Source organism: Grus americana, chromosome 25 (assembly GCF_028858705.1).
Source record: "Grus americana isolate bGruAme1 chromosome 25, bGruAme1.mat, whole genome shotgun sequence".
NCBI classification, from domain to species: domain Eukaryota; kingdom Metazoa; phylum Chordata; class Aves; order Gruiformes; family Gruidae; genus Grus; species Grus americana.
The window spans coordinates 992,637-1,016,726 of NC_072876.1; the positions used below are offsets into that span (position 1 = coordinate 992,637).

Genomic DNA, 24,090 nt, shown 5'->3' on the forward strand with positions numbered 1-24,090 from the left:
AGCACATCCTGGGGTGAAGGGAATCAAGATTTATTAAACTTTGCCCACAGTGTAAATGTTATCACAAAGGGGAGGTACAGTACTCTTATGCTATGGATTTCCATTTTGTATGCCAATCCAGTGACATAAAAGCAATAGAAAATCTGATCCTGACTCTGTTCTCTATAGCCCTCGTCAATAGTTCAATAGTTAATGGGTTTTTCATGTTTAAACTGAGTTTCTCTGGATTTTTTACAGAACTACTTTAGACCCAGCACAATTATTTTATGGATGTATAGTGGCTTCGCAGCGTGGCTCTTGGACCCAACTGCCAGGATAGTTTATTTGGCCCTGTTTCTCCCGAGAAGTGTCGTGAGAACAAATACAGCTTTAGAATTGATTTAAGTATTGCATAAAATATGAATTACAGATTTCAGTGTTTCCCTGGACTGGAACATGACTCCACACACAAATGGTGCATTCTCCTCCTGCAGGTGGGAAATCCAGAAGCGAAGGTCGTGAAGAGTTGTTTGATGGGACAACAAACAGCTAAACTCTGTGGAAGGGGGTTCCAGTGGTGTCGGGGTAATTAAGCAATTAAGAAAAGTGAGCAGAATGGTCTCGGCGATCGGTTCAAAGGAAAACGTGAAGCATGTTGCCCATCTCTCCCTCCTGCTGCTCGCCTGGTTGGGTTAGAATTCGCATCCTGTGTCCCTGCAGTAGAGCCCCGTGGTTCTGCGTTGCTTGGCCCGGCGTAGGAGAAGGTCGCAGTAAGGGCTTTGCCACCGGTGAGACACCGTCCTCAACGGCTCAGTGCGTTAGTTCCAGCAAACCTAACTGAAACTGTTCTCTAGCCCCAAGGCCAGCTGGCAAGGAAGTCTCATCCACACTACCGAACCCTCCCACCCTCCAAATCTTGGAGGCTTGTGTCCAAGGCGCCTGTCCCCTGCGAGCGCCCAGGTTGTGCGTGGAAGAAAGTTGGACGTCCAAGGACGAGACAATGCCAGAGACCTTCCAACAGCTCCTGGTGCTGGTGGGCAGGGATGGCCCCTGGCTGTGTTTAATTTCACCGATGTAGCCAAGAAGGCCCTGCGGGAAGGTACGTGGTGTGGAGAGCATCCTGGGGCTGCGTAGCCCCGGTTCATGTCTTCAGCTCAGCCCCTCCATCAGCTGAGCGTTGTGTAGCTGGAGACCCCAGCGTGCTCTCCAACACCTGCCTGCACTGGGGAGGCAGGGAGGTTTGGCTACGAAGGAAAGAAGTCAGCTGAATGGGAAGGAATGCAGTGATGTACCAGAGAGCATGGTAAACCTGATGCGGAAAATGACAGCTATGACTTTGAGGACGTGGTTTTGAGATAATTTGTTCCAAAAATACCAACTACTCTCCCTCATCCTTCAAGTTTTATTAGAATTCTGGTCTCCCAAGAGGGGTTCTTTCCTTCTCTGCACTCCCGGAGACCATGCCGTGGGCTCACATCACCTCTGAGCATCACTCTGCAGCTCTGGCTTTAACTCCCAGCTTTGCTTCCCATTTTTGTGTACTGCAGGTTGGAAAGTCACAGTGCTGCTTAAATTTATTTTATCAGTGTCACATTCTGTAGGTGAAGATTTTCAACACATGAAAAAGGAGTGTTTGTCATTTTCCCCTCACATACGTAGCTCAGGGCTTCATCCTCTTTCTGGTACATCATTTTCTTGGCTATGGGTCCTCCCCTCTAACAAATTAAAAAAACTGGGTACAAAGAAAGGTGCCATTACCAACGGAAAGGAGAAGACAGCCAGCCATCTGAAAGGAAGAGGAAAGATGTCTGAAAAGAGTGATTGTAGTCAAGACCATAGCTCTAATTACAGGACATCTATCTCATATAAATATAGGAACTATACTATAGTACAGTTGTGCCGCTGTACTCAAAAGATGAGAAGAAACTTGAAGGTGATGTTGCCCAGAAATATGCTGCAGCATGAAGTTACAGCCTGGGCAAGTCTTTTTCTGCAAGTCTTTCTGGTAGCTGTAGAAATATTCCTTAGCAAAGTAAGCAGTAGCACAGCTCCGGCACGGACTGGGCGGCTGTTTCATACCGAGGAAAATCCTTAACAGACAGAAACAGTCAGATCTAAACCCTGACCTTGGGTATTGCAAACATCATGGTGCTGCAAAGGAAGAGTCGGGTTTCATACTTACACGGGGGAGAACTTGAAAGCAAACTGCGGAACGGCAGGAAGAAACCCAGAAATTAGGCACCTTTGTTGAAAGAGTGATGAAACCCGGCATGTTTTGCCATATTGCATCTCATTCTGCTGGCTAATAAGGATAGTAGTTCTCATGCCGCCCCTTCTCTTTAAAATGAGTTATTGTCCACCAAGAGGCGTTTTGTCAATCTGTGAGGCATCTGCACTGGATGACTAATTAACTTTTAATTAGTAGGGAATAGAAAGCTCAGGTTTTGTTTTGGTTTGAGGCTCGGGCTGTGAGTTCTCTACCGAAATGTTGATTTTGGAGCTTTCCCGCCCTTCCTCAGCAGAAACCTGACCGTGGAAGGATGCGGCAAGGGTTCATCTGGGACTGGATGAGAGGGGAGGCAAAACCCTGCAATTTAGAGCTGTTGAACTCCACCTTGGTGACTAAGCTGGGCTTTGTCAGCCTTGTAATTGTGATTGAGACACTCAGGTCTGCTGGTGGCCACACGAGTTAGCCCAGTTTCAGTTACTGGTCCTGTTTTGAAACCCCAGAAACTGAGACTAGTGTGAAAGGATAACCCGTGACTGCGAGTCCTATAAATATGCGTTTGAAAAGTCCAGATTACCTTGTTGTCGCTGTACGGCAGTCGGATGGAGAGGTGGAGGGTTGGGGTGACAAGTGCAACAGATGGAGGCTGGAAAGATCAAGGTCCTGCCACGGTCTCCGGAGCAGCGGGGTGCCTGTCACTACCTTCTTCTGTGTCTGGACTTAATTTCCATACCTTTAAAAGGGAATACAGAAGCATTGCCAGGCAGAATTAGACCTCTCCAAGCTTCCCCCCCCCCCCCCCCCTTCCTGCAGTAATAACGAATCCCCTCCTTCCTCACCACAAGGTATTAAGTAGAAACCTGATGTCGAAGTGACTTTCCTAGAGAAGGACGATCCGGCAGCCCCGTTTCCCTCTCTCCGTGGTCACCCAGCAATGCTGCGTTGCGCCTGGATAGTGAAGATGCTGGATGGCAGGAGAAATTAATGCAGCTGCTATTTGGAGCACCCTTCCCCAACTCTGCGTGTCAGTAAAAGGACACGGTTGCCAAGCAGTGTACAGAAAAGGGGCAGTATTTCAGATCAACAGAGAGACATCCAAGTGTAGTAACACTCTTAAAATATTTTTATAGAGGCGTTCTTCTGCACTTGCTAGGAAATGTTTCATGATAGAGCAGCCTGCAGAGCTGGAACAGAAGGTGTGCTGCAGGTAGCCAGCGACTTGGTCAGGGTTTGGGTGGGTGTGAAGGAGTCTGGGTGAGGACACATCCTTCGGGGTGGTGCTGGTTCACCTGCGCTGCCTCACTGGACCCAGTCCAGTGCAGACACCTGGGCTGAAGCCTTTCCAGCAAAGAAAAACGTAGATTTGCAACCTTGTGGTTGCAGGACTGTATTTAGTGTATGAGAAGTATTAAATCGGCGCACCCACTCCGTGGTTGAGGGTGGTTTTCAAAGGAACGTCCCACGTGCTTATTTCGATGGGACGCGAGGGACGTCCGCTTGCCTTCGCGCTGCACGATCCTGCCGCCTCTGAGACGCCGCGGAGCAGTGTTCCGGTGAGCGAGGTTGTGCAGCAGCAGCACAGCTCAGCAAAGAGCAAGCTGGAAGTTTGGTGAGAGGGGTACATGCTCTCCGCACCCTTCTTCCTTTCCTCCAAGCTCCTCTCCCCTCCTCCTCAGTCCCAAACGCCTGTTTGAACGAGCCGACATGACACGAGTTCCGCGTCGCCTTCTCGCAGCTCCAAACAGGCTTACGAGCAAACAACAAAAATCCCGTTGTGCTGCATGAGTGTGTCCTCCCTTTAATGGTATGAACTGCTCCGTGTCCTTTAAAATGCCTCCCTTTGTCGCAGCCGCAAAACGCGCACTGGAATTTAAGCTTCGCAAAGTGCTGTCAATTTGCCCCCGACCTCCCGCTTGCAGCCCGCCAGGCCTTGGGAGCGTGTCAGTTTTTTTCTTTTCTTCCCCCCCTCTCTTTTTTTCTTTTTTTTTTTCTTTTTTTCTTTTTTTTTTTCCCCCCTTTTTGCCCTACAAGTGGCAGCCCCCAAATCCCAAGCTGAAAGCGAATCGCTGCTGCTGGCCGCCCTCCAGCATTCCTCGCGGAGCGAGTCAGGATCTGGAATGTCAGAAGGCAGCGGCGGGGAGGGACGGGAGAAGCCTGCGCGTGGGTAACGGCGCCCAGGAGGAGGAGGAGGAGGACGGAACAAAACACAACTTCATCTGGACTGCCCCTTTCCAAACCAGCGTTTGTTCCTGATTTATGCTTTCGCGTTTCGCTTAAAGCATGCAGCTCTGCGCAGTGACGGCAGAGAGCTCGCAGCAGCGCTCCGGAGTAAAACAGGTTTTTTTCTTTCTTTTTCTTTTTCTTTTTTTTTTTTTTTTCTGGCAAAAGCTTCATGTCTAGATAAACCCAGCCGGTTTTCTGGCTCTCTCTCTTGAGCCAGGAGTTTTTGCCTCCCGCATTTTTGGGAGGAGATCGCTCCGGTCCTGTGGCACACACTCTGGACGAGGAGAAATGTCCTTTTGCGGAGAAGTCGGAACAGGGCCGGGCCGGTGAGGCTGGCACGGAGCAACGCCCGGCGCTGGAGCACCGCGAGTCCTCGACGCTTTCTCTTCTTCTTCTCGGACAAGAAACATTGTGGAGCCTCAGCTCTCCCTGCAGCAGATTAATGCCTAAAATTACACACCCTAAACAGCACGGTTTAATTACCAGAGCTGTGAATAGTTTAATTAGTTTGTTCTGACCTTGGAAGAAGGACCTGCCCAGCGCCATAGAGCGACAGGAGAGCAAGACTTGTGTTGCTTCTCAAAGACACCCAGCCCGAGAGGCCATGTCGTCCTTGTACACCAGGAGTAAAGAGTACACTCGCAGCAGGAAGGCTCAGTCAGATTCTCCCCCGTCCTCTCCTTCCCCAATCGCAAAGACGCTCAGAGTAAGCCGCTTTTTCCTTTCTGTATTACACGGAGACCTGCTGGGCGCGTGCTCCGAGCAGAGACCGGTGGTGGTGGTGGTTTGTGGTCTTACCCTCGGAGACCTGTGTCTGTGCTTTGCTTTGGAAGGAGGACAGTGTAGGTGAAACTTGGGAAGGTGCCTCTGCAGCACCGGGTTTTGAGCAAGCTGGCAGAGCCCGGGCACCGGGATGCTGCGCGTTAACGGCTGTAGGGAGTTGCTGTGACGGTAGTGTCCCCCCGACCCTGCTTTTCACAGAAATGCCGCTCTCCCGGCAGACCGTGGCTGGGAGAAAACCTCACTGATGGCAATGAGGCAAAACCTGACCGGCTTGTTAAACTGCGCTCTTTCCATTAAGGGTTTAATATTGCTGGTGGAACGAGGTTTGCTCTCTAGCTTTCACCCTTGGGGCTGTGCTGACCTGTGGTATAATTTAATAATTTCAACAGCAACAAAAATTGCAGAGAACCACCTGTAGCAGGAGGCAAGTCAAGCTGGTCCTCCCCAAACCAGAGCTGGTGTCCCCGTCGACCAAGGCGTTTAAAAGTTGGGAACATTTCATAACACTATTGCTAATAGCTCCAGAGTCATGTGAAAGGCAATCACGAAACTCTACGGGTCCGTGTCGTCGTACGGGCAGTTTCTTCGCCATCAAGAAATATTATAGTGCTGGAGTCAAAGCCTGGAGGAATTAGTTTTTAAAAGGCAGGCTAATTTTAGATGTAAGCATTAAATTAATCTGAGCGCTGGTGTTTGCTCAAATCAGATACGCATTGTCTGCTCCTTTTGAAGTGGCAGATCTTGGGCTGGAAAAAGCATTGTCCCAAATATGTACAGAGGGTTTGAACCCGCTGCTGTGGCGTTAACGAAGCAGTCCCTGACCTCCGGGACTTCAGCCTCGACGGCTTTCGTGGCTGCTGGTTGCCGCCCGGCTGTTAGCCGTTTAACCCAGGAGCCCGAATCTGTGCTTTCTTCCCATCTGCAACCAAAGTATCTCTGGGGAGTCTTTAGATAACCTAAAGCCATCCCCTGTGTGCTTGGGTCGGCTTTCTTCATCGGTTTGTACAGCTGTGCTTACCTTGCCCCGGAAAATTGCCTCCATATTGATAACCAGCTAAATAGCAGGTAGGGAGCCTTTCAAATGTGCTCTGAGTCATGGAGTCAGGCTGAAAATGTTTTAATTTCTTTCAAAACCCAAGTTTTTAAAAATCAGTCGTGTTCTGCATACACAGACTGACTCATTTCCCCCCCGCCCTTATGCATGTAAGCAAGTGACAAACATCTCGCAAGAGCCTTGACTGCTGCATTCACGGCGCGTGCCCGTCGGCTTTGATGCAAACTCATAGGTGGTGCTGGTTTTCTCTGTCGATAGCGGTGAAGGGATCGCAGGCTCTTGGGGGGGCTGTGGATGTTGGAGGAGGTGATGTTGGCTCTTGGGGGGGCTGTGGATGTTGGAGGAGGTGGTGGAAGCTCTCAGGTGGGTACAGGAAGGTGCCAGCTGGGAACGGGAGGGCCTGGGGAAGAGCTTCCCTCAGCATCCCGCGGCAGTGGGATTTTGGTGCAAGCGAACACGTGAGCACAGAAATCTTGGTGGTTCTCGCAGCAGCGATGGTAACGCCAGCCGCGGCTGCGGAGCATCGGTGTGGGAGAAGCCGGATGGGGAGTGCAGCAGCATCGACTCACGAGTCGGTATAGGAAACAGTCCTGGCGCTGTGTGGCGGATGGAAGTAGCCCATGCCTTAAAAGGCTACTTAGGGAAGGATTTACTTCAGGCTAAAACACAGGATCTGAGTTAACTCTTTCTCCAGGACAAAGTAATTCTGCCAAGGGCAAGAGAAATTACAGACTGTGGTTTTCTGTGGATTTGTCCCACGTGCGTGTTCCCCCACCCACTCCCCCGTGCCCGCAGTAACAGCAGCCCTTGCCCCAGGGTGCCACCGGCCTTAATAAAACAGGTCGGAAAGTGATATCTCGGAGCCTTTCATCTTTCCATCCAGTCCAGATTGATACCAGCAGACCTGCGGACTCTAACCGTTCCCAGCTGAGCAGGGGCGTGAAAACACACGAGCAGGCAGGGAGCCTCAGGTGTGGTACGGACATGGAAAAAAACCTCTTGGAGAACGGGACAAAGCGAAGAAGGTTTGAATTGGGAAGGTGTCGGTGCCAAACAGCTGCATCCAGATGTCACTTGCAAAGCAGGTTCCTATGGCATTCCCTGCGGCACTTGCCCTGCAGCTTGTAACGCTCCCCGTGGGCGTTACGAGAATATCGCGGTGTGGGGTTTTCCACCTTTAATCGATGGGATCTCCCCAAATGCACAGCTGAGAAGGGCGAGCGCTTTGCAGTGAACAAGTGGTAAGAAAGGCAATGTCCTGGCGTTGGGCTGGGAGCGAAAGGCAGAGGAGGTGCTGGTGAGAGCAGGGTGTTGGGGTTTGAGCACCTCCACGCGGGGGCTCAGCACATCCTATTGCCCCTGGAACCTCCGCAGCCTCGAACGCTTAATTTCTTGTGTCACAACAGAAGAGCCCAGAGTTATAATCGCCAATACAAACGTAGCCAAGTAAATCCTGTTAAATCACCCAGGGCAAACGTCGCTAGCTCCACCTTCTCAGTTGCTTTAATGTTGCTAGAAGGTGGAAACTCAAATCCGTTCAGATCGTCCCGTTATTTGGCAAAAGCTTCTGGGTTTGTGGCAGTGGGTACCTTTTCATCACAAGTTCTTCACCTGGCTGTTTTAGCCCGAGGTTTCTCTTCCTCAAAAAAATAATTATTCATGTAGTTTCAAGGGTGTAGTAGGCAACCCATGGTGTGAAATCTGTTGTGCATAAGTAAGCGACTAAATGGCAGAATTGAAAGGACGAGGGTGAAAACAAGGACTGAATTTTCTTCTTTTTTTTTTTTTTAATCCTATTCATGCTGGGCCAGTTGTTTTCTCATAGGAAATACCCCATAGTTTGTGTTTAGGCTCATCTATCTGTTCGCCGTGGTATTTCATAACCCTTGCACTTCTCCATGGGGTATCGGTTAGGTAGGAAAATGAAAGCTAAGGAGAACGCACGCTCCCAACTTACTGCACGGATTGTAATTGCAGCTTTTCAGTTGTTTCCCACCTCTTTGTCAACCAACCTCCCTTTCTTTTACAGACTGCTCCTCCTTGTCTCATCATCCGATATTTTTTGCTGTAAAAAAGACCATCAAAACTTAACCAACCCTTGTCAGCGTGCATGTGTGGTGGTGGTGCAGCGGTGCTGTGCCCTCCAGCTGCCGTCGCTTGGTGGCTGTTACTCACACCTTGCCAGACTCTTCATAATTCTTGTTCTGGCCATATTCACGATTTCACTGCAAGGCTTCTTCCCTCTGAAGTTAGATCGCTCCCTCATTAAGCCACCTTCACTGCTTATTGCTTGAGCTTTCCAGCCGAATTTTTGTCCGTAAGGGCTCAGCAATAAAGTTTTAAGTACACTCAGTGGCCGGTACTGATTGATTGATTTTACTCTGCCTTTCACTGGAGTGTCTGAAGGAGCCACGCTAAGTGGAATATGGGATGCAAGAGCATCACCGTGTATGGGCCGTATGTTTTCACCCAGTCACTTGATAGTAATGCTTGAGTGTAAAAAGCAACGGTTTCCAAATTGCCGTTTCTGTTAGCCAGACTCCAAATCGAGCCTGCGGTTGCTCTAAGCAGTGATTGCCATGGCAGCAAATGCTTCTCATCTGGGTGCGATTCTTGATGTGGACATGTACATATAGAATCCAAAGCAAGTCTTAAAGGGGGGAAAAAAACCCAACTAATGCACATAAATGTTAGCTGTTTGAGCTGCAGGTGCTTGGCATGCAAATAAAACCGTCATGGTTTGGATATTAACACATAAATAATGGGATAAAATCTCAGAGGTCTGGTAATGCGACCAAACCAGAATTCTTCTAATCAGTGAGACATGTCCAGGGGTGCCAAGAGGTTGGTAGAAATGTCCGATGGGATTACAGCCTTCGTAGAGTTGTGGATGTAAATGTGTCTGGCGGTCAGTTTTCACCCCATGAGTGCTTTTATGCTTTAATCCTGTTTCAGGTATTCACGGTAACAGGTTTATTCTCACGTTAGTAGACCTGTATGAATCATTCAGCTTGCTGTGCTGCCGCCATGAACGCGTTAGAGAATAAAAAGTGTTACAAAAATGTTTCTCCCATAAACTTTATCTTCCAGGGTTTCCATTTAGTGGCTTGAACTTGTTCTAGTTGTGATAAAAATGATGCTGCATAAATTGAAATGGGGTCAAATCAGTTGTCTCATGACATTTTCTATCTAATTTCTGGATTGCTGACTAGTTACGCAGTATTTGCAGAAATGATTACCTCCTCTCCCATTAGCCAACAAAAAATGTAGGATACTGAAACTTGAACTCTGAGGCAATTAACCTTAGTCTGTGTTCTTCAGCACCCTGATTTGTTTATTGCTGGTTATTTCTCAAACGTCACGTCCTTTCATGGGTATCAGTAAGAAATCCTTGTGGGTTCTGTTTGTGCTCTGTTTTTTTGAGTTTTCCCCTGTAAATGTCCATATCTGGAAGCGTATCAGGAACCTCTAGTCATTCCGAGGGCACCAGCCGGTAGATGTGACTCAGTAGCCGGACGATGCTCCCGACGCCGGCTCCATCTGGGTGTATAAATAAAATGGGTCAGGGCATGTGCTGTGACCCATGGGGTTAGTGGCTTGTGTCCCTGCAGCCAAACTTTCTTCAGCTCTTCTCCCTTCCAAAGAACAGAGCAAATTGATCCAAGCCAAAACCATAGCAGGGAGCCTGTTAACTATTGAAGGGTCCAAATGGTGTGGGCCATCAGAAAGAAGCCCATGATGTAACGTTACGACCTCATTTTTGACCTTCTATCGCCTGGTCAGTGATGGGTGCCTTTGAAGAAGCTGGTTAAGCAGCCAGAGATCAATCACTTGTGATGGCTCGGCTTTTGAAACCATTGTCTGTCGTGGGGCGAGGAGGCCAGAAGGTCAGAGGACAACTTGAGGTTGCACCAGACCAGGGAATTGGTCTGGACCGAGGTGAAAGGAGGAGGAGGAAGAGGATATCTTTAATTTGGGTCAGCTGATGGTACAGCCACAAAACCAAGCACGTTGGCACGACTGAGACAAGGAGGTGCTGTGGGATGGGAATGAACGGCCACGGGAAGTGATGGGGAGAGCGGGTGGAAACTCTGTAGGCAGCAAACCACTTCAAACTGCTCAATGGAAAACCAATGTTTACTTCTGCTGCAGGAGCCCATTATAGGGTTTTTTTTTTCTTAAAATGAACACGAACCCATAGAAAACAGGGCTAGAAGAGACATGGAGCTCGGTCCGTCCATTTCCCCAGGGCACCAGCGGCTGTTCCCATGCCGTTCCCAGCAGAGGTGTCTTCTGCTTGCACACTTCTGCCCATGGAGATGGTGCCTCGTGCACTGGAGCTGCAGCTGGTGATCAGACACGGACCTTGGGGAATTGGTTGGTTGGGTTTGTTGTGGGTTTGTTTTGTTTTATTACGTACAAGGAATTGTGAATTCTTTTTGATGAGCTCAAATTGCTAGGTTACTATTGCAGTTCAGTAGGAGGAAGAGGAGCAGAGGTCCTCAGGTAGATGAGATTAGTTCCAGGTTCAGATCACTGACTCGCAGCTGCTCCGGAGCTATTTTAGACTGAAACAAATGGGGGGGATGACAGCATAACCTGTCTTAATTCTAACAGCACAAGAAGTTTTGTGTGATACAGATGGGTCAGTGTATCTAAACCAGCCCTAAAGGCTTCTCCATGCGAGCGCAGCCTCTGGCCATAGCGGCTGTCCCCGGCATGCCGTGGGGCTGCAGGCTGGAGGAGATGTTCACCAGGTTTTGAAGCATTGCTTCACACTGAACAGTTGGCAGGTTGGCTTTAGGTGGCTTGAATCCCTGCCGGTTTTTAAATACCCGATGAGAACACTTGAAAACGCCTTGCTAGAGTGTTTGCACGGGCAAGGAAGACGTCATTGCCTGCAGACCTGCGGCATTCTCATACGGAAGAAATTTAGGAGCAGGTATCTTCTCATGTCACTGGGCCGTTTGGCTTTTATTTCCTCATGTCTGGAGAGTTTTGCCTAAGATCACATTGCTTTGCAAAATTAAATTTTTCGCCAATAAAATTTGATCCCTTAGAAAAGAAGGAAAAGAATAAGAGCAACAAACCCGGGTTTCTGAATTGTGACCTTTACTAAATTAAAATACAGTCCAGCCTGACGCTTTATGTGGTGAATTTAATCCCCAAGAGACAGCAGGAATAAAGTGCAGCTGCTGCAAAGCCAACGGGCCGCGTGAGGGGCACGGGAAACCGAGGCGCAGGCTGGTGATCACAGAAACCAGCGTACAACTGCAGAACGTTTAGATGCATTTGGGATGGCAGGAGATGCGGTCATCAGTCCGGTACAGCCGTATGTATTTGTTTCTGATTAAATACGTGCTAGCCGTACTGAAAATGATGTGATCTGTTGCAGCCAGCTGCCAAAGCCACTATTCCATCTTGGAGAAGCTTTTAATATTATGCTTCAGTAACAGCAGTTTTTATTAAGCAAAGTTTATTGATTTATAGTTTGCGAAAACATATTTTGCATCAGGCTTTTGGGAGTTGGAGGTTACACGGAGGTGGTTTGGCTGCACAGGATTATTAATCATATCAAGGGGATTTTGTAAGCCTTGCATTTGCCCAAATGCAGACGTGGGGTGGGAGGCAGCACCATTCATCACGTCGGCTGTAGCTAAACAGGACGCCGGAGCAAACCACAGCTCTCAGGTCAGCAGAGCGGCTTTCCGAGGGAGGCAATGACCTCGAAAACCTCTATCAAAAGCAGAGTTCAACCAGACCTTCTAATTAGTCGGTACCCACTGGAAAACCAAACTTGACCCCCACCGTACCTGACTGGAAAGACAAATGCGGCTCGAGGGCAGCGCTGGTCTGCGGCATACCCCGTGGGATGGCTCTGCGGTTGTACCGGGCAGCCTTCCTCGTGGTTTTTCCTCCTCTTGCCGTGCTGGTTCTGGGAGGACTTCTGCCTGCAGCAACACGACGCACCGGAGGGGTTGTCCTTTTTCCAGCTGCCCTGCATCAGCACAGCAAAGCACGTGAAGCTAGGGAGGTGCAGGAGCAGCAGAGCTACGTACCTGCGGGAACGTAGTGGCTTTTGCATATAAGAGGGAAAGACCTGGCCCCAAAAGCAGCTGGCTTTATTTTACATTTCATTTCTAAACCAAACAGGACTCACCGGGAGGATATTTGCCAACACAAGAATAAAATTCCAGAGGTTCCTAAAACTTCCCCTCTTGGTGAAGAAAAGGGAGGACAGCAGGGCTGGAGCTGTGCTCCAGCGTCCTCTTAAATGGTGGTTATTCAGTCGTAAGCACTGATCAGGATCCCTGAGACAAAATGCACCAAAATAAATTCCTTGAGAACTATCTTAAAATAGTGCACATTTTCCTGAGGTTGCTCAGTTGGAGATAAAGAAGCATAAAATGTTCCCAAAGCATCTATTTTTTTCTTCTTTTTTTTTTTTTTTAAAATGTAAATAGTAGACTTTTTCTGCCTTTGCTGGGTCAGATCCCAGCCGCAGAAGAACGCAATTGGAAGCAATTAGGCCAATTTCTGACTTGGCAAGAGCAGCGGCCGATCCCCCTTTTGGCACCGCGTTTCAGGGCTGCATTTTATCTAAACCTTCCACAAGGAATTTGGTTTTAATTATACTTTACTGAACCCCTAACAGCTGTAAAAGTTTCTGAGTTTTTAAGGGAAGGCTCCTGCCCTCCGCAGTCCAAGCACATTGCTCAAATGAAAACCGTACGGCGTTCCTGGCGCTGTGCAGCATCCCGGCACTCCGGGCGAGCAAAGCCGCGGCCGGTACCTCCCTCTGCCTTTTCCTTGGGATTGACCCACGGCAGCCCATGGAGAACTGGGGGGGGTGGGGGGGCTCAGCAGAAAGCGGCTCGTGCAGGACGATCGCTGCGGTACGATGCCCTTTGCAGTTTTTCTCAGGTCCCATCTCGCACGTCCTGCGTTTTGCCAGCCCGTCTGGGTTGAGTCGTCTCCAACCCCGTCCAGGAGGGCTCGAAAAGGACCTGACGCCCTCGGCTGTCCTCTGCCCCCCCCACCCCGGCACTACCTGAATGCGCTGCCCGTGGTGAGACGGACGGGAGGAAAGACGATGTGATCTGTCGGGTGAGAGGCCTAACAGCTAAGGATTACCAGAAACTGGCCAGCACGCCTGCAAGTGCTCTGCGCTTTTAAGTTTCCCTTTAAAAGTCGTCTCCTTGGGGGTCTCGGTGCTCTTTAGCACGAGTGCCGGGGCTCGGCTCAGCGCTGGCTGCCGTGCTGGTTTCTGAACCAGGACAGCCGTCTCGCTTTTCCCTGGGGTCCTCCTCCCCCCGCCCCAAACCCTGCGGCGATATGACCCTGTTTAGATTGCAGGAAGGATAATTTCACAACCCTTGATGCTTCCCTGGCTGTTAATGTTTCTAGGCAAACTTTTGATCCCAAAGGAAATGAAGGAGTCTGTGCAAAACTGACGGTGCCGTTCCAGATTCACCAGGGGAAGGAGAAAAAAAAAAACCCCCAGTGCATTCGTACAGTTGATACAGCAGTTTCTCAGCATCCCCTTTTGAACCTTAAGAGATTACACAGTATTCATTCAAGAAAAAAATCCGGAGGGAAAGCCCTTTCTTGCACCAGCTTGGTCAATCAGTGCATGTTTGGTGCCGCGGCTCTTCTTTCCCTCCGTTTGCTTCTCTGTCCAGAAATGAAGGAGGGAGAGTTTTGTCCTTCACCTTCTGCCTCTGACCTCAGAGTTTCCAGCTCTGGGACAGCATCTCTGAGCACGTACAACCTTCTTCACTACTTGCACACGCGGTGCAATGAGCCAGCTAACGCCGCAGAAGTTGAAATGAGGACTTTTGCGGTTGTTTTAAAAAAAAGGGCGGCGAGCGGAGGAGAGGCGTTCGGAGCTGACGCTGCAGCTGGAAGCACCTGGCAAAGGTTTCCAAGGGCGCTATGGCCAAAAGCAGGGCAGGACTGAGCCGGAAAGAAGCTGTTTTCTGCTGAAAATGTTTGTCTGTCTGTGTGCACGTAGCAGGGATGTCTCAGTCCAATGTTTGCACATAGGGCTCACGCTTCCCCTCTCAGATCCCTCCTGCATGGCACCACCGCCTCCGGAGGGCAAGATTTTAAGTCATCGTTTTGTATAATTCGCTTCCTCGGGCTTCGAAGCCTCTCTTTGTGCTACGAACTGCTCCTTCCCATGTCACCTCTTTTAGTTGAAGCCTTTTTTTGAAGGTGCAAAGTGAAACTTTTTTTTTCCCCCAGTATTCTTTCCCCTCCTCCATTATTACTTAAAAAAAACACCAAACCAAAACCCAAACACCTGAATAAGCTGCTCCTTGAACTATCAGCATAAACACTGTCCTTCGTGCAAAACCCAGGAAAATGTTGAGCCAGAAATTGATTTAAAACAAATTAAATAAATCTTCCCTACTTCTCTGAAGGTAGCAGCAAGTAGAAGACTGACCCACTGATGAAAACCATTCTGCAGTTTTCATTGTGGCAGGGACACCTCCGACAGCTGCTGCAACGTCTCGCTCAGGCTCTGCTGTCCAGACCTCAGCCTTTATCCAGTTCCTCCCAAGCTCAATCATCTTGGTCTCAAAAATACCACTTTTAACAGAAACAACGTGGAGAGAGGCACCTGAAAGTGGAAGGGGTGAGGGAAAGACGCCGGCTTTCCCACCAGCTGCGAACGTGGAGATTTCCTGTAGCTCCATCCTGTTTCTGCAGGACGCTGGGGTCGTTTTATGGTGCAGAGTTGCCTGCGTGTGCTTTTCTTATCCCACCCTTCCTTTGCAGAAGCACACCCCTGTTCTCTCTACCTATGGAAAGTATTAGTTTCTTTGGAGGAAAAAAAAAACCACAAACCATAAAAATGCTTTTTCCCCTCCTGCTGTGGGAGCCCAGGCTGGGCTGGGGACCTGCTCAGGTTTTATTGCTTGGTTTCCCCGTTGCCTTGCCCAGCCGCCTGTGGACTTTCTCAGCGCTGTTCAAATACATTAGCAGGTGCGTTTGTTGAAATAAACGCAAGCTTGATATTAAGTGGATTACTTGCCTAGCCATTTGTCATCGTAAGAAAAGTCCTCACTGAAGGGGATTAGCATAAAGCGCACAAATAACTTTCACCAAGAGGCTTGTTAATTGCTTCGTAATTCCCCTCTCCCGCTCAATAGGGGAGGTTGGGTCATTGGGCCAAAATTAAAAGGGAGCTGTCAGGCAGCTGAGGGTTTTAAGAGGCAAATGTCGGAAGCTCGACTAACAAAAGACCGTGGAGACATCAGCCAGCGTGTTTGTGGCTGAAAATGGGAAATCTTTCTGATGATAGCCCCGTGCCAAGGGCCGGCCGTACGGAAACCGCTTCCCAGGTTCCTGGCTTTGAGCGTCCTACGGAGAGTGGCCCAAGCCACAGCTGTTTGGACAAGCCGCGCATTTGGCCCCATGAGAAGCTGCCCAAGCAGCGTCCGGCATCGCTTGTGGAAGCGCAGCGGGGCTTGGCCATGGTGGAACGCCGTCTGCCGTCTCCCTTGGCTGGTTTCTCGCCTGTATGATGCAAAGCGAGCTTTTGGTGCATGGAGAAGGGGTTAGAGCAAATAAAATAACATGGGGCCAGACCCACTGCCGTGGCTCAGGAGCCATGTCAGCACCAGGAAAGGTTCCTGGAGCTTTGGTGACCATCTCCACAGCACGGGGCTGGCACCCGGACCTGCCCCAGGAGCCCGGCTGAGGGCAGCCCTGCAGGCACAGCTCTAGGGAAAACCTGCGAGTGAATAGCAGGGCTCGCTCGTCCTTCTGAGCTTTGCATTTAGCAGCTTTGGCTGAATGTGTCGTCCATCCGCGAGGCATCAAATATGCCGGGATTCTTCAGTTTGTTTCTTGTTTATCGGTCAAATCGCCGCGTCTCGCGTTGGAGGGCCATGTTGCAGAGCGATGGGGATTGCAGATTGCTTGGGGACACTCCTGTCTTGAATTGGGTGTAGGGAATGTGTAGGCGGGTGCCTGCGTCCTGGTGAGCGGAGGGCAGCGTTGCGGCCAGGCTGGGTGCAGTCCCTGCTGCTCTGGGACTTCCCCTCCGTTCCTCTGGCTTTGAGCGACGAGATGGCAGGGTCGCTTGTCTCCCGTCCTTCTCGATGTAACAGGGTGACTTAAGCCAGCTGCCCACGGCACGTTGCGCTCCCTGATACCTGCCCAGCGATCAGAGGCACCGTCCGGGTGCCGGGCGGGAGCAGGAGCTCCAAAGTCTTCTGCAGCCGGGGTGGCAGGCAGCACATCTGCCGCCCGGCGAGGCGTGTGGCACTACGTTTCGTGGTGTTTCTAGGCAGCCCGAGCTCCAACACGAACATGTCTGGGCACTAAAAGCCTGTCTCCTCGTCTTCTCTGTGATGTCCTTCTTGCGTTGACTCCCGCAGCTATCAAGAAGGATTTAGGGAAATAACTGGAAGCGCCTGCAGGTGCTTTGTGCTCGCTCAGAGAAATGACGCTGCTCATAAGACGAGTAGGGGGATATCGGGCTCAGTGCAATTCAGCGTAAGGGACTGAAAAAGAGTTTGACCGCGCCTTGACTTTGAGTACGCGTTTGCCAGACAAAGAGAAACCCTGCGGAGGAGGATGGGGCAGGTCAGTGCGGTGTATCCTGCGGGACACCTGTGCCGTTACCATTTGATTTCTGCAATTGTAGGAAAGAACTGTCCGATCCAGAAAACTTTATTAAAAATGGTGGTTTACCACAACCAGCCCCCGTAGGATATTACAATGCCAAGCAAAACTTTTCTGCAACCTCCTCCATGCCGTGGTTGGCCCAGATCATCTTTGGTTTCTGCGCGCCGGTGGGCTGCAGCGTTGAGGACAGCACTGCAGAGATTTGGGTGCTGGTGAGGAAAGAAGAACCCAACGCATCCTTCAACTAACAGGTCCAGCCTTTCGGCTGGTGCAAGGCACCTCTCCCTTCCTCAGGCAGCTTCCGTTGTGAAGCAGTGAGGCTCTTCTTCATGGGGGACATGCTTGCCCATGGAGAAAAAGTGCCATTTGTGATTTCCTGAGGTTCGACATAAATACGCAGCGAGCTCTGCGTGTCATGGTCCACTAATCCCTCTCACCCGCATCATGCACAGGGCAGTGATCAAAGTCAGGAAGAATAATTTGAGTAAAAACGGGAAACAACAGATTAGATTTGATTCAAAGGAATGGATTTCAGTTCTGGAAATTAGGATTTGAAGAACAGGGTTCAGTAGTTTTTAGGTTAGCAAGAGAAATGAAATCTGAAATGCTTCAGGGAAGCTGAAGTAGTTGAGAAGATTTGGGCAGGGATCGGTGGTTCCCAGTTTGGGAATGGGAAATAATGTTCTTCAGCTTGTTGTGAGCTAGGTGCTGCTGTCAGAGGTAGAAAATTGCTGCTGCGTGGTAACTCTGCAGTTCTTGAATTGAACCTTTAATTCTCATTATTAATTCCCTTTTTCCTTCTTTCTTTTTTTTTTTCCTTTAGCATGAAAGACTTTCCAGGTAAGAATTTTATTTTTTGGAGGTTTTTTTCTATTTAATATTTCTTGACAGCATATTTTTGTATGGCCTTGGGGATTCCCTGTGATTCAAATCAAAAGTGGAAGCTGAAGCTGGTACTGGCCATTTGGTTCTTACCTTCGCTCAGCTGTTGGGGGGGTTTGCTTTCATCCTTGGCTCCCCAAATTCTTTAACAGCTTCTCTGCGGAGAGGAAAAACCCCTCTGTGCCCATTCCCACGATGGAGATGAGAGGTCCTTGGGAAATTACGGCCCGTTTGGGCTGATTCCCGTTGGATTTTTTCCCAGTTTACAAACGGGGGTGGCAGCCTGGTCTTCGGCAGCGATGCCCTGCCGCGGGGTGGAGGGTGCTCCCAGCCGTCCCGGCGCCGGCTCTGCCACGGCCTCGAGTCCCGACCGCTCGGGCTCATCCTGGCCGTCCCGAAGTCACAGCGGCTCCGCGGTGCTACATCTTCATCGCGTTTTAGGTTGGAAGCGGCTACGAACCCCACCGCCGGTGACTCCTACAGCGATCGTGCCTCCAGCCGCTCCAGCGCCTACGCCCGGAGGGAGAACCGGCTAGCCGCCCTCAGCAGCAGAGCAGAAGAGGAGAGTAACAGGGACTATAAAAAAGTAGGATTTTTTTAAAATGTGTTATTGTCACTGCATGCGCCTTAGAAGCTGGCTGTTGCTGCAGAAACCTGCACCGAGAGTCTGCGGGAAGAAAGAGAAAAAGCTTATTTTCATTTTCTCTGTTTCCGTTGCTTTTGGAAGTCACGCCGGCTTTTTTCAAATGTGTCAGCCCTTCAGAGGGTTGAAAAGGGACAAGGGGCGAAAGGACGCCGTGCAAAGTCAGATGTCTGGGAGAGGGGGATCGAGGAGTCGGGCTGGAGAAATGCTGGGAGGGATTTGAAAGGAGCAAGAAAAGCTACCGCTGAGCACGCCAGCGTGGCCTAAGCGTGCCCGTCCCCACAGAGTTAGTTCTGCTGCTATAACATTCCAGAATTATTTTTTCTATACTCTCTGAAACTTTCAACCCGATCCTTGAAAGGCAGCAGCGTGGACTGCCACGCGCATCCGGTGTCGGTGCAAAGGTGTGTGAGGAGTAAAGAGGTGAAGGTGACCTTAATTCTGAAACGAGCGTGATGCTGAAAAGCCTCGCGCGGCAGCGGCACCCCACTCTTCCTCACGAACGCGCCTGGCCAGAAGAGGCAGGCACTATGCCCAGTTCGTCCTCTTAGGGGGGTGGAAATTCTGCTTGTTTGAAGGAAGTGAAAGGAAAAAACCCGTTTTGGAGCGGCCTGACGTTGTCCTCCTTTCTCCTCCTCTTCAAACTAAAAGCACACGAGCGGCTAGGGGCTGTGGTGATGGGGAGCACCACAGGATCCCAGGTTCAGATACATCCAGCATACATAACTTGGTACTTTATTATGCTTGGTGGTTTACCTAAATTAAAAACATTCCTTTTCTTTGCCTCTTGGCTGCGTTTAAACACCCTACAAAATTAAAACAGCTGCTTTCTTATTTCGTATGGATTATGAAAACGCAAGTAGAGCATCCAGGCTAGTTCTGTTTGCCCTTCTCCTAACATCCTGACGCGGGGAAGCGGAGCAAACCCCGCAGCTGCCTCTGCTCGGTGCCGAGGACACGGCGTCTGCTCGGGGTAGCGCGGCAGCCGAAGAGCAGCCTGGTTGATTGAAACCTTTTGTTTCGTATTTCAGTTATATGAAAGCGCCCTGTCTGAAAATCAAAAGCTAAAGTCAAAACTGCAAGAAGCCCAGCTTGAGTTGGCCGACATCAAATCCAAGTTGGAAAAAGCAGCCCAGGTAAGGCAGAAGCCCTCTCCTAGGCTGGAGCAACTGAGCACCAGCCCATGCAAAGCCAGTGCAGGTTCCAGCACCGGAAAGGATTTAGCCCTGGGGAGGGGAGGTGCTGCAGAGGAGACTGTGATTTTTCACAGATATAAGTGTGGTTCTGTAAAGACTGCTTCTTCTCCGGGCAAGTGCATCTGCAGTCTATCTAGCCCTTTGTGCAGCATCCTGTGAATGCCTCTCAGTTTTAATAGCTTTCTATTTTTAATTTGCATAGCAGAAACAGGAGAAAACTTCTGACCGGTCCAGCATGCTGGAGATGGAGAAAAGGGTATGTGTCTTTGCTTTCTTCTGAGCCGCAATCTTTGCCTCGTGTTGCTCTGCAAGACACAGTAATTTCTTGAAGGAAAGTGTTAATTAAAAGATAAGTTATATTTTTGCCTTGTGGAGCAGCGCACAGTGATAATTGTGTTCTGACCTTTTCAGAGTCTGAGACTTTTCTGCTCTCTTTGCAAATCAGCTTCATTCTGATTTCTTTCTTTCGTTATGGCTGCAGACCAGTGAATCGTATCGTGCCAAGAGACTGTTGGTCCATTATGCGTTCAAATATTCTTGATCCTTATAAATAAATACCGGTTTGGGGGGGTGGTGGGAACAAGGCAAAACACTACCTGGGTGTCAGTCTTGTGATTATACTTGAAATCTGCACGTTTGAACGCTCCTGCCTCTTAACTGAGCAGTCCGATTCATCGCAGTAAGCTAAGCTGCACGGGCAGCATCTGGCTAAATCTCTGCCTTAGGTGGCCATAGCTGCGGTCCGATCGGAAGGGACCCGAGGAGATCTGTAGCGCGTCCCAGCAGAGCCAACCAGCTGAGTCAGGGCTTTCCCCGTGTCATTTCGTGAAGACCTCCGAGTGTTGAGTTTCCTCAGCTGCAGCCCCTTCTTCCAGTGAAGAACTACCCTCACAGGGATTTGTTTGGGTATTTTTTTTTTTTTCCCCTTACATCTAGGCAGAACCTCCCCTGCTTCAGCTGATGGTCGTTACTGCTCATTCTCCCACCACTACCTCAGCGGTTAATTAAAGCTGGGGCCTGGCTCCAGTTTCTCGGTAACGTCCACTCGCGTGTCGGAGGGTCACCTCAAGTGGAGGTTCCTCCTGAAGTGTTTCACCTCCTGAATTTTTAGCAGCTTTGCTGGATGGTCGAACCACGTGTTTACGTTTAGTTCTTACCATGAAAGACCTTAATTATTTATGCGTAATCGCTTCCTGAGATTGGCCAGCTGCAGTGCGGAGGAGGTGACGTTCAGGATCCCCACTTTGGGCAGAGCTAGGCAGAGCCCGGCAGCCCTCGGGACGAGGGTGCGATGTTCCCACCGGCGCCGGTGCCAGGCTTCGTTGATGTTACCGAGGTTGCTGAAGCCGAGCTGATGCTCAGGCTGTGGCACCGCGGCATGAGCTCAGCTGCGCATCGCTGCACCGGCCTGCGCCCCGACACCGAGCTTCTCAAAGCACTGATCTGTGTGGACCTGATTCCTAGGCATGCTTAAAGCAGCGGGGTTATCAAACGTGCAGCTGGCGCTGTCATCTGAACGTAGCTGCTGGGGGAAGTCATGACGCGGGTGGAGCTTTACTTTAGGGAAAAAAAAAAAGAAAAAAAGAGCGTGATGGTCAGAGCGCTTGCCCTGAGTGGACATCCCCAACCGTGGAGCTCACGCCACGCGTCCCATCTCCCACCCGTGCGATGCTTCCAAGGTGGGGCAACATCCTGCATCGCTTTTGTTGAATTAGGCTCACGACAGCCACAAATACAGGTTTCTGAGAGACGGAGAGAAAAAAAGTGCCCGACTGTTATCAGTAAAGATGGCATTAACTGTTTCCAGGACGGCTTACGGATTTTGCACTGACAAATCCCTGGATGAAGTGTGCTGCGGACAAAAAGTGACCCAGAACCCATCATCCACAGCCACGCGCAAAAAGTTGTGTTTTCCTCGCTTTCCTGAACTCATGTTTCTTTGCAGAGGGCGAAGGAGCAGGGCAGAGGGTGTAAAGCCTGTTCCTGACCCACGTTTGCCTTCTCCTCCTGCTCAGTGCGCTTTCCTGGGGCAATTTGAGCCTTCTCCTCTTGAAGAAGTCATGGATGGAGCCAGATCTCCCCTCTGGGCAGGGGCTGTAGCTCAGGGCACCACCAGTACTCACGTGGCAGAGCCGACCTGTGTAATTGTCGGTTTCCAAAATATACCGAAAGCAGTCAGCCCTAAATTAATCTGGGAGAAGCAGAACTTCCAGAATTTCCTTTCCGTGTTCGCTGTTTCCTATTTGACGGGCTCGATGAGTGTTCTCGTTGCCTCCTTTAGTGGGGTGCAGTTAAATCCATGGCTTCACCTACAGAGCTCAAAATCACATCAGAAAGTCCTGAAAACCGGGATCACGAAAGGGGGGCGGATAGTTTCACGGAAGGGGCATGAAGAGAGCTCAGGATCTGCCGAAACGGGCCCAGCTCATTTCTCCTGCTGGTTTACCAGCTGCCCTCTCCCGTCCCATCAGCTCCTGGTTGTAACCTGTGCGTTGCTGTGAGATGCTTCTCAGTGAATGCTCCTCCAGAAATACAAGGCTTTTGTTGTTCTTTAAAAGAAAATGTATACTGTAAGTTTTTCTTTTCTTTCCGTGACCATCTTTGTTATGAATCCTTGTAAACAGGAGAAGCGAGCCCTGGAGCGGAAACTCTCTGAAATGGAAGAGGAGATGAAGGTAGGAAATAATCTATTCCCTCTGTCTGTTCTGGGGTTTATGCTTTGAATTAACGTCTCCTGGGATCGTCAGCCAGGAGTAGGATATTCAAGGTGGACATGGGAAGGGACTCGTGTTACCTCTGAGTGTGTTCCTTTATGCAGTCAGAACTTTAATGGCCGTGTTTCCCAAACACGAACAGCTAATGAAACTGTCCTATTGCCATTCAGCTGATTGCACCATATGTTTAATTTGTTACGCTGTTTGATCCAAGAACTGTGAAAGCTGTTCTCCTTAATCGCTTTCCAAAACTAACCTTTTGTGGCATCCATGAGTTTCAGTGTGCTGATCCTCTGTGCTCTGAGTAGTCTGCAGCCCAAGTTAAGCCGTTGTGGTTCTCTCCGGATGGGTAAGAAGACAAAGCTGGCTTTTGAGATCACGCACGCTAGCCAGGAAAAAAACACAGAGTGATTGTATATCTGTCCTCCCTTCCTAAAGCATGTTCTGGGAGGCTGTGTCAGTAAGTCAGCCTGGAATAGATTTCAGCAAAGAGGAATTTGCTTCCTGATGAAATGTGCAGCATGGCTTACTGTCACGAGACATCCGCCACCGACTGCTCCTTCGCGTTCTCTATCTCGTGGCATTGCTTCGAAGGATGGTTCTCCTGCCGCGGCTTGGATGCCCTGCAAGCACGGGGCGAGCGGGGAGCACTGCAGAGCAGGAAGCAGTGTGGTTTGCCGCCTAAGTACACCTAAAACCTCACTGATTTTTGCAGCGTTACATCATTTTACGCTGTGTTTTAATGCTCGTGTTCACAGAACGCCCCCCCTTTGCTCTGTGCCCTGCGCTTTCGTTCCCTTTGAGCATGACCCAGGTGGGACCAAGCCACGTTAGAAGGAAGGACCCCATCTGAGAGCCCTGAGCTCTCCCGGCAGGGTGCACTGACGGAAACGATTCTCTGCCACCCTGGAGGAGGTTCCAACTTTATGTTTCTATTTAAAGCTTCGTATCTTTACCGAGCATACGTCTTTGAAAGGACCCGTTGGCTTGTGCTGCGTCCTCTACCGCAGTATGTAGCAGAAGGAATCGGTGGAGTCTTACTGCAAAGGCTCTCTGGTTCCTTCGCAGAGGAGGACAGAAGTGGGGACGTGCTCGCCAGAAGGGGAAGGAGAAAGGACTGACTGTGCCGAAATTCCAAATTCTTTGTTCACTGAACAGATAGCGACCATTAACTCCAGAGAGACCTTCCTGTACTGACAGAGATACGGCCTTCCAGAGGAAGTGCAGACAGTAGCAGTTTGTGGCGTTTCTTCAGCTGTGCAGATTGCTCCACAGACCAGCTCCGTCTGTGGAGTAAAAAGACAAATTGGTGTCCTCTAGTGGCCTGTCGGTTTTGAAACGTTTGTATTGGTGCAGAAGGCAGTTAATGAAAGAAGGTGCCTGCAGGAACTGCAGGACGCAGCCAAAGCGCCTCCGGTTCGGGCGGTCTGGAGCTGCCGACTGATGGAAGCCGAGATGGTGCAAAAGGAGAAGTACTGCCAGAAGTTTGACGTGTTCTTACGTTGTCCCGAGAGAGGTGCTGGAGACGTGAGCTAAAGGAGCCAGTGGACCAGCTGAAAATGAGCTGTCAGGTCCTCGAGGCCTCTTTCCTCTCTGCTGTGTTCCTGCTGCATTGAACAACCAAAGTGGCCTTTAGTTAAAAGAATAAATCGACGTGGAATTAGAAGATGTCTCTTCTAAGGCGCTACTACGTTTCCACTAGTTTTTGAAAAATATTCAAGCATGTGGTGAGTAGCTGGGTGCACTGT

General features: G+C 50.0%; 1 protein-coding gene across 7 annotated transcripts in view; it reads left to right on the forward strand.

The window, feature by feature from the left end:
* PPP1R12B (protein phosphatase 1 regulatory subunit 12B) overlaps nucleotides 1-24,090 on the forward strand; it is a 126,624-nt gene that overhangs the window by 91,351 nt on the left and 11,183 nt on the right. For 6 of the 7 annotated variants that reach the window (XM_054803557.1, XM_054803559.1, XM_054803560.1 and 3 more), the window contains 5 exons: nucleotides 17,731-17,747; nucleotides 18,231-18,375; nucleotides 19,464-19,568; nucleotides 19,831-19,884; nucleotides 22,253-22,303. In XM_054803557.1, coding sequence (XP_054659532.1) covers nucleotides 17,731-17,747; nucleotides 18,231-18,375; nucleotides 19,464-19,568; nucleotides 19,831-19,884; nucleotides 22,253-22,303 — 372 coding nt within the window. Of the gene's footprint in view, nucleotides 1-3,108; nucleotides 5,136-17,730; nucleotides 17,748-18,230; nucleotides 18,376-19,463; nucleotides 19,569-19,830; nucleotides 19,885-22,252; nucleotides 22,304-24,090 lie in introns of those variants that run through there. The other variant, XM_054803566.1, reaches the window with a different exon arrangement.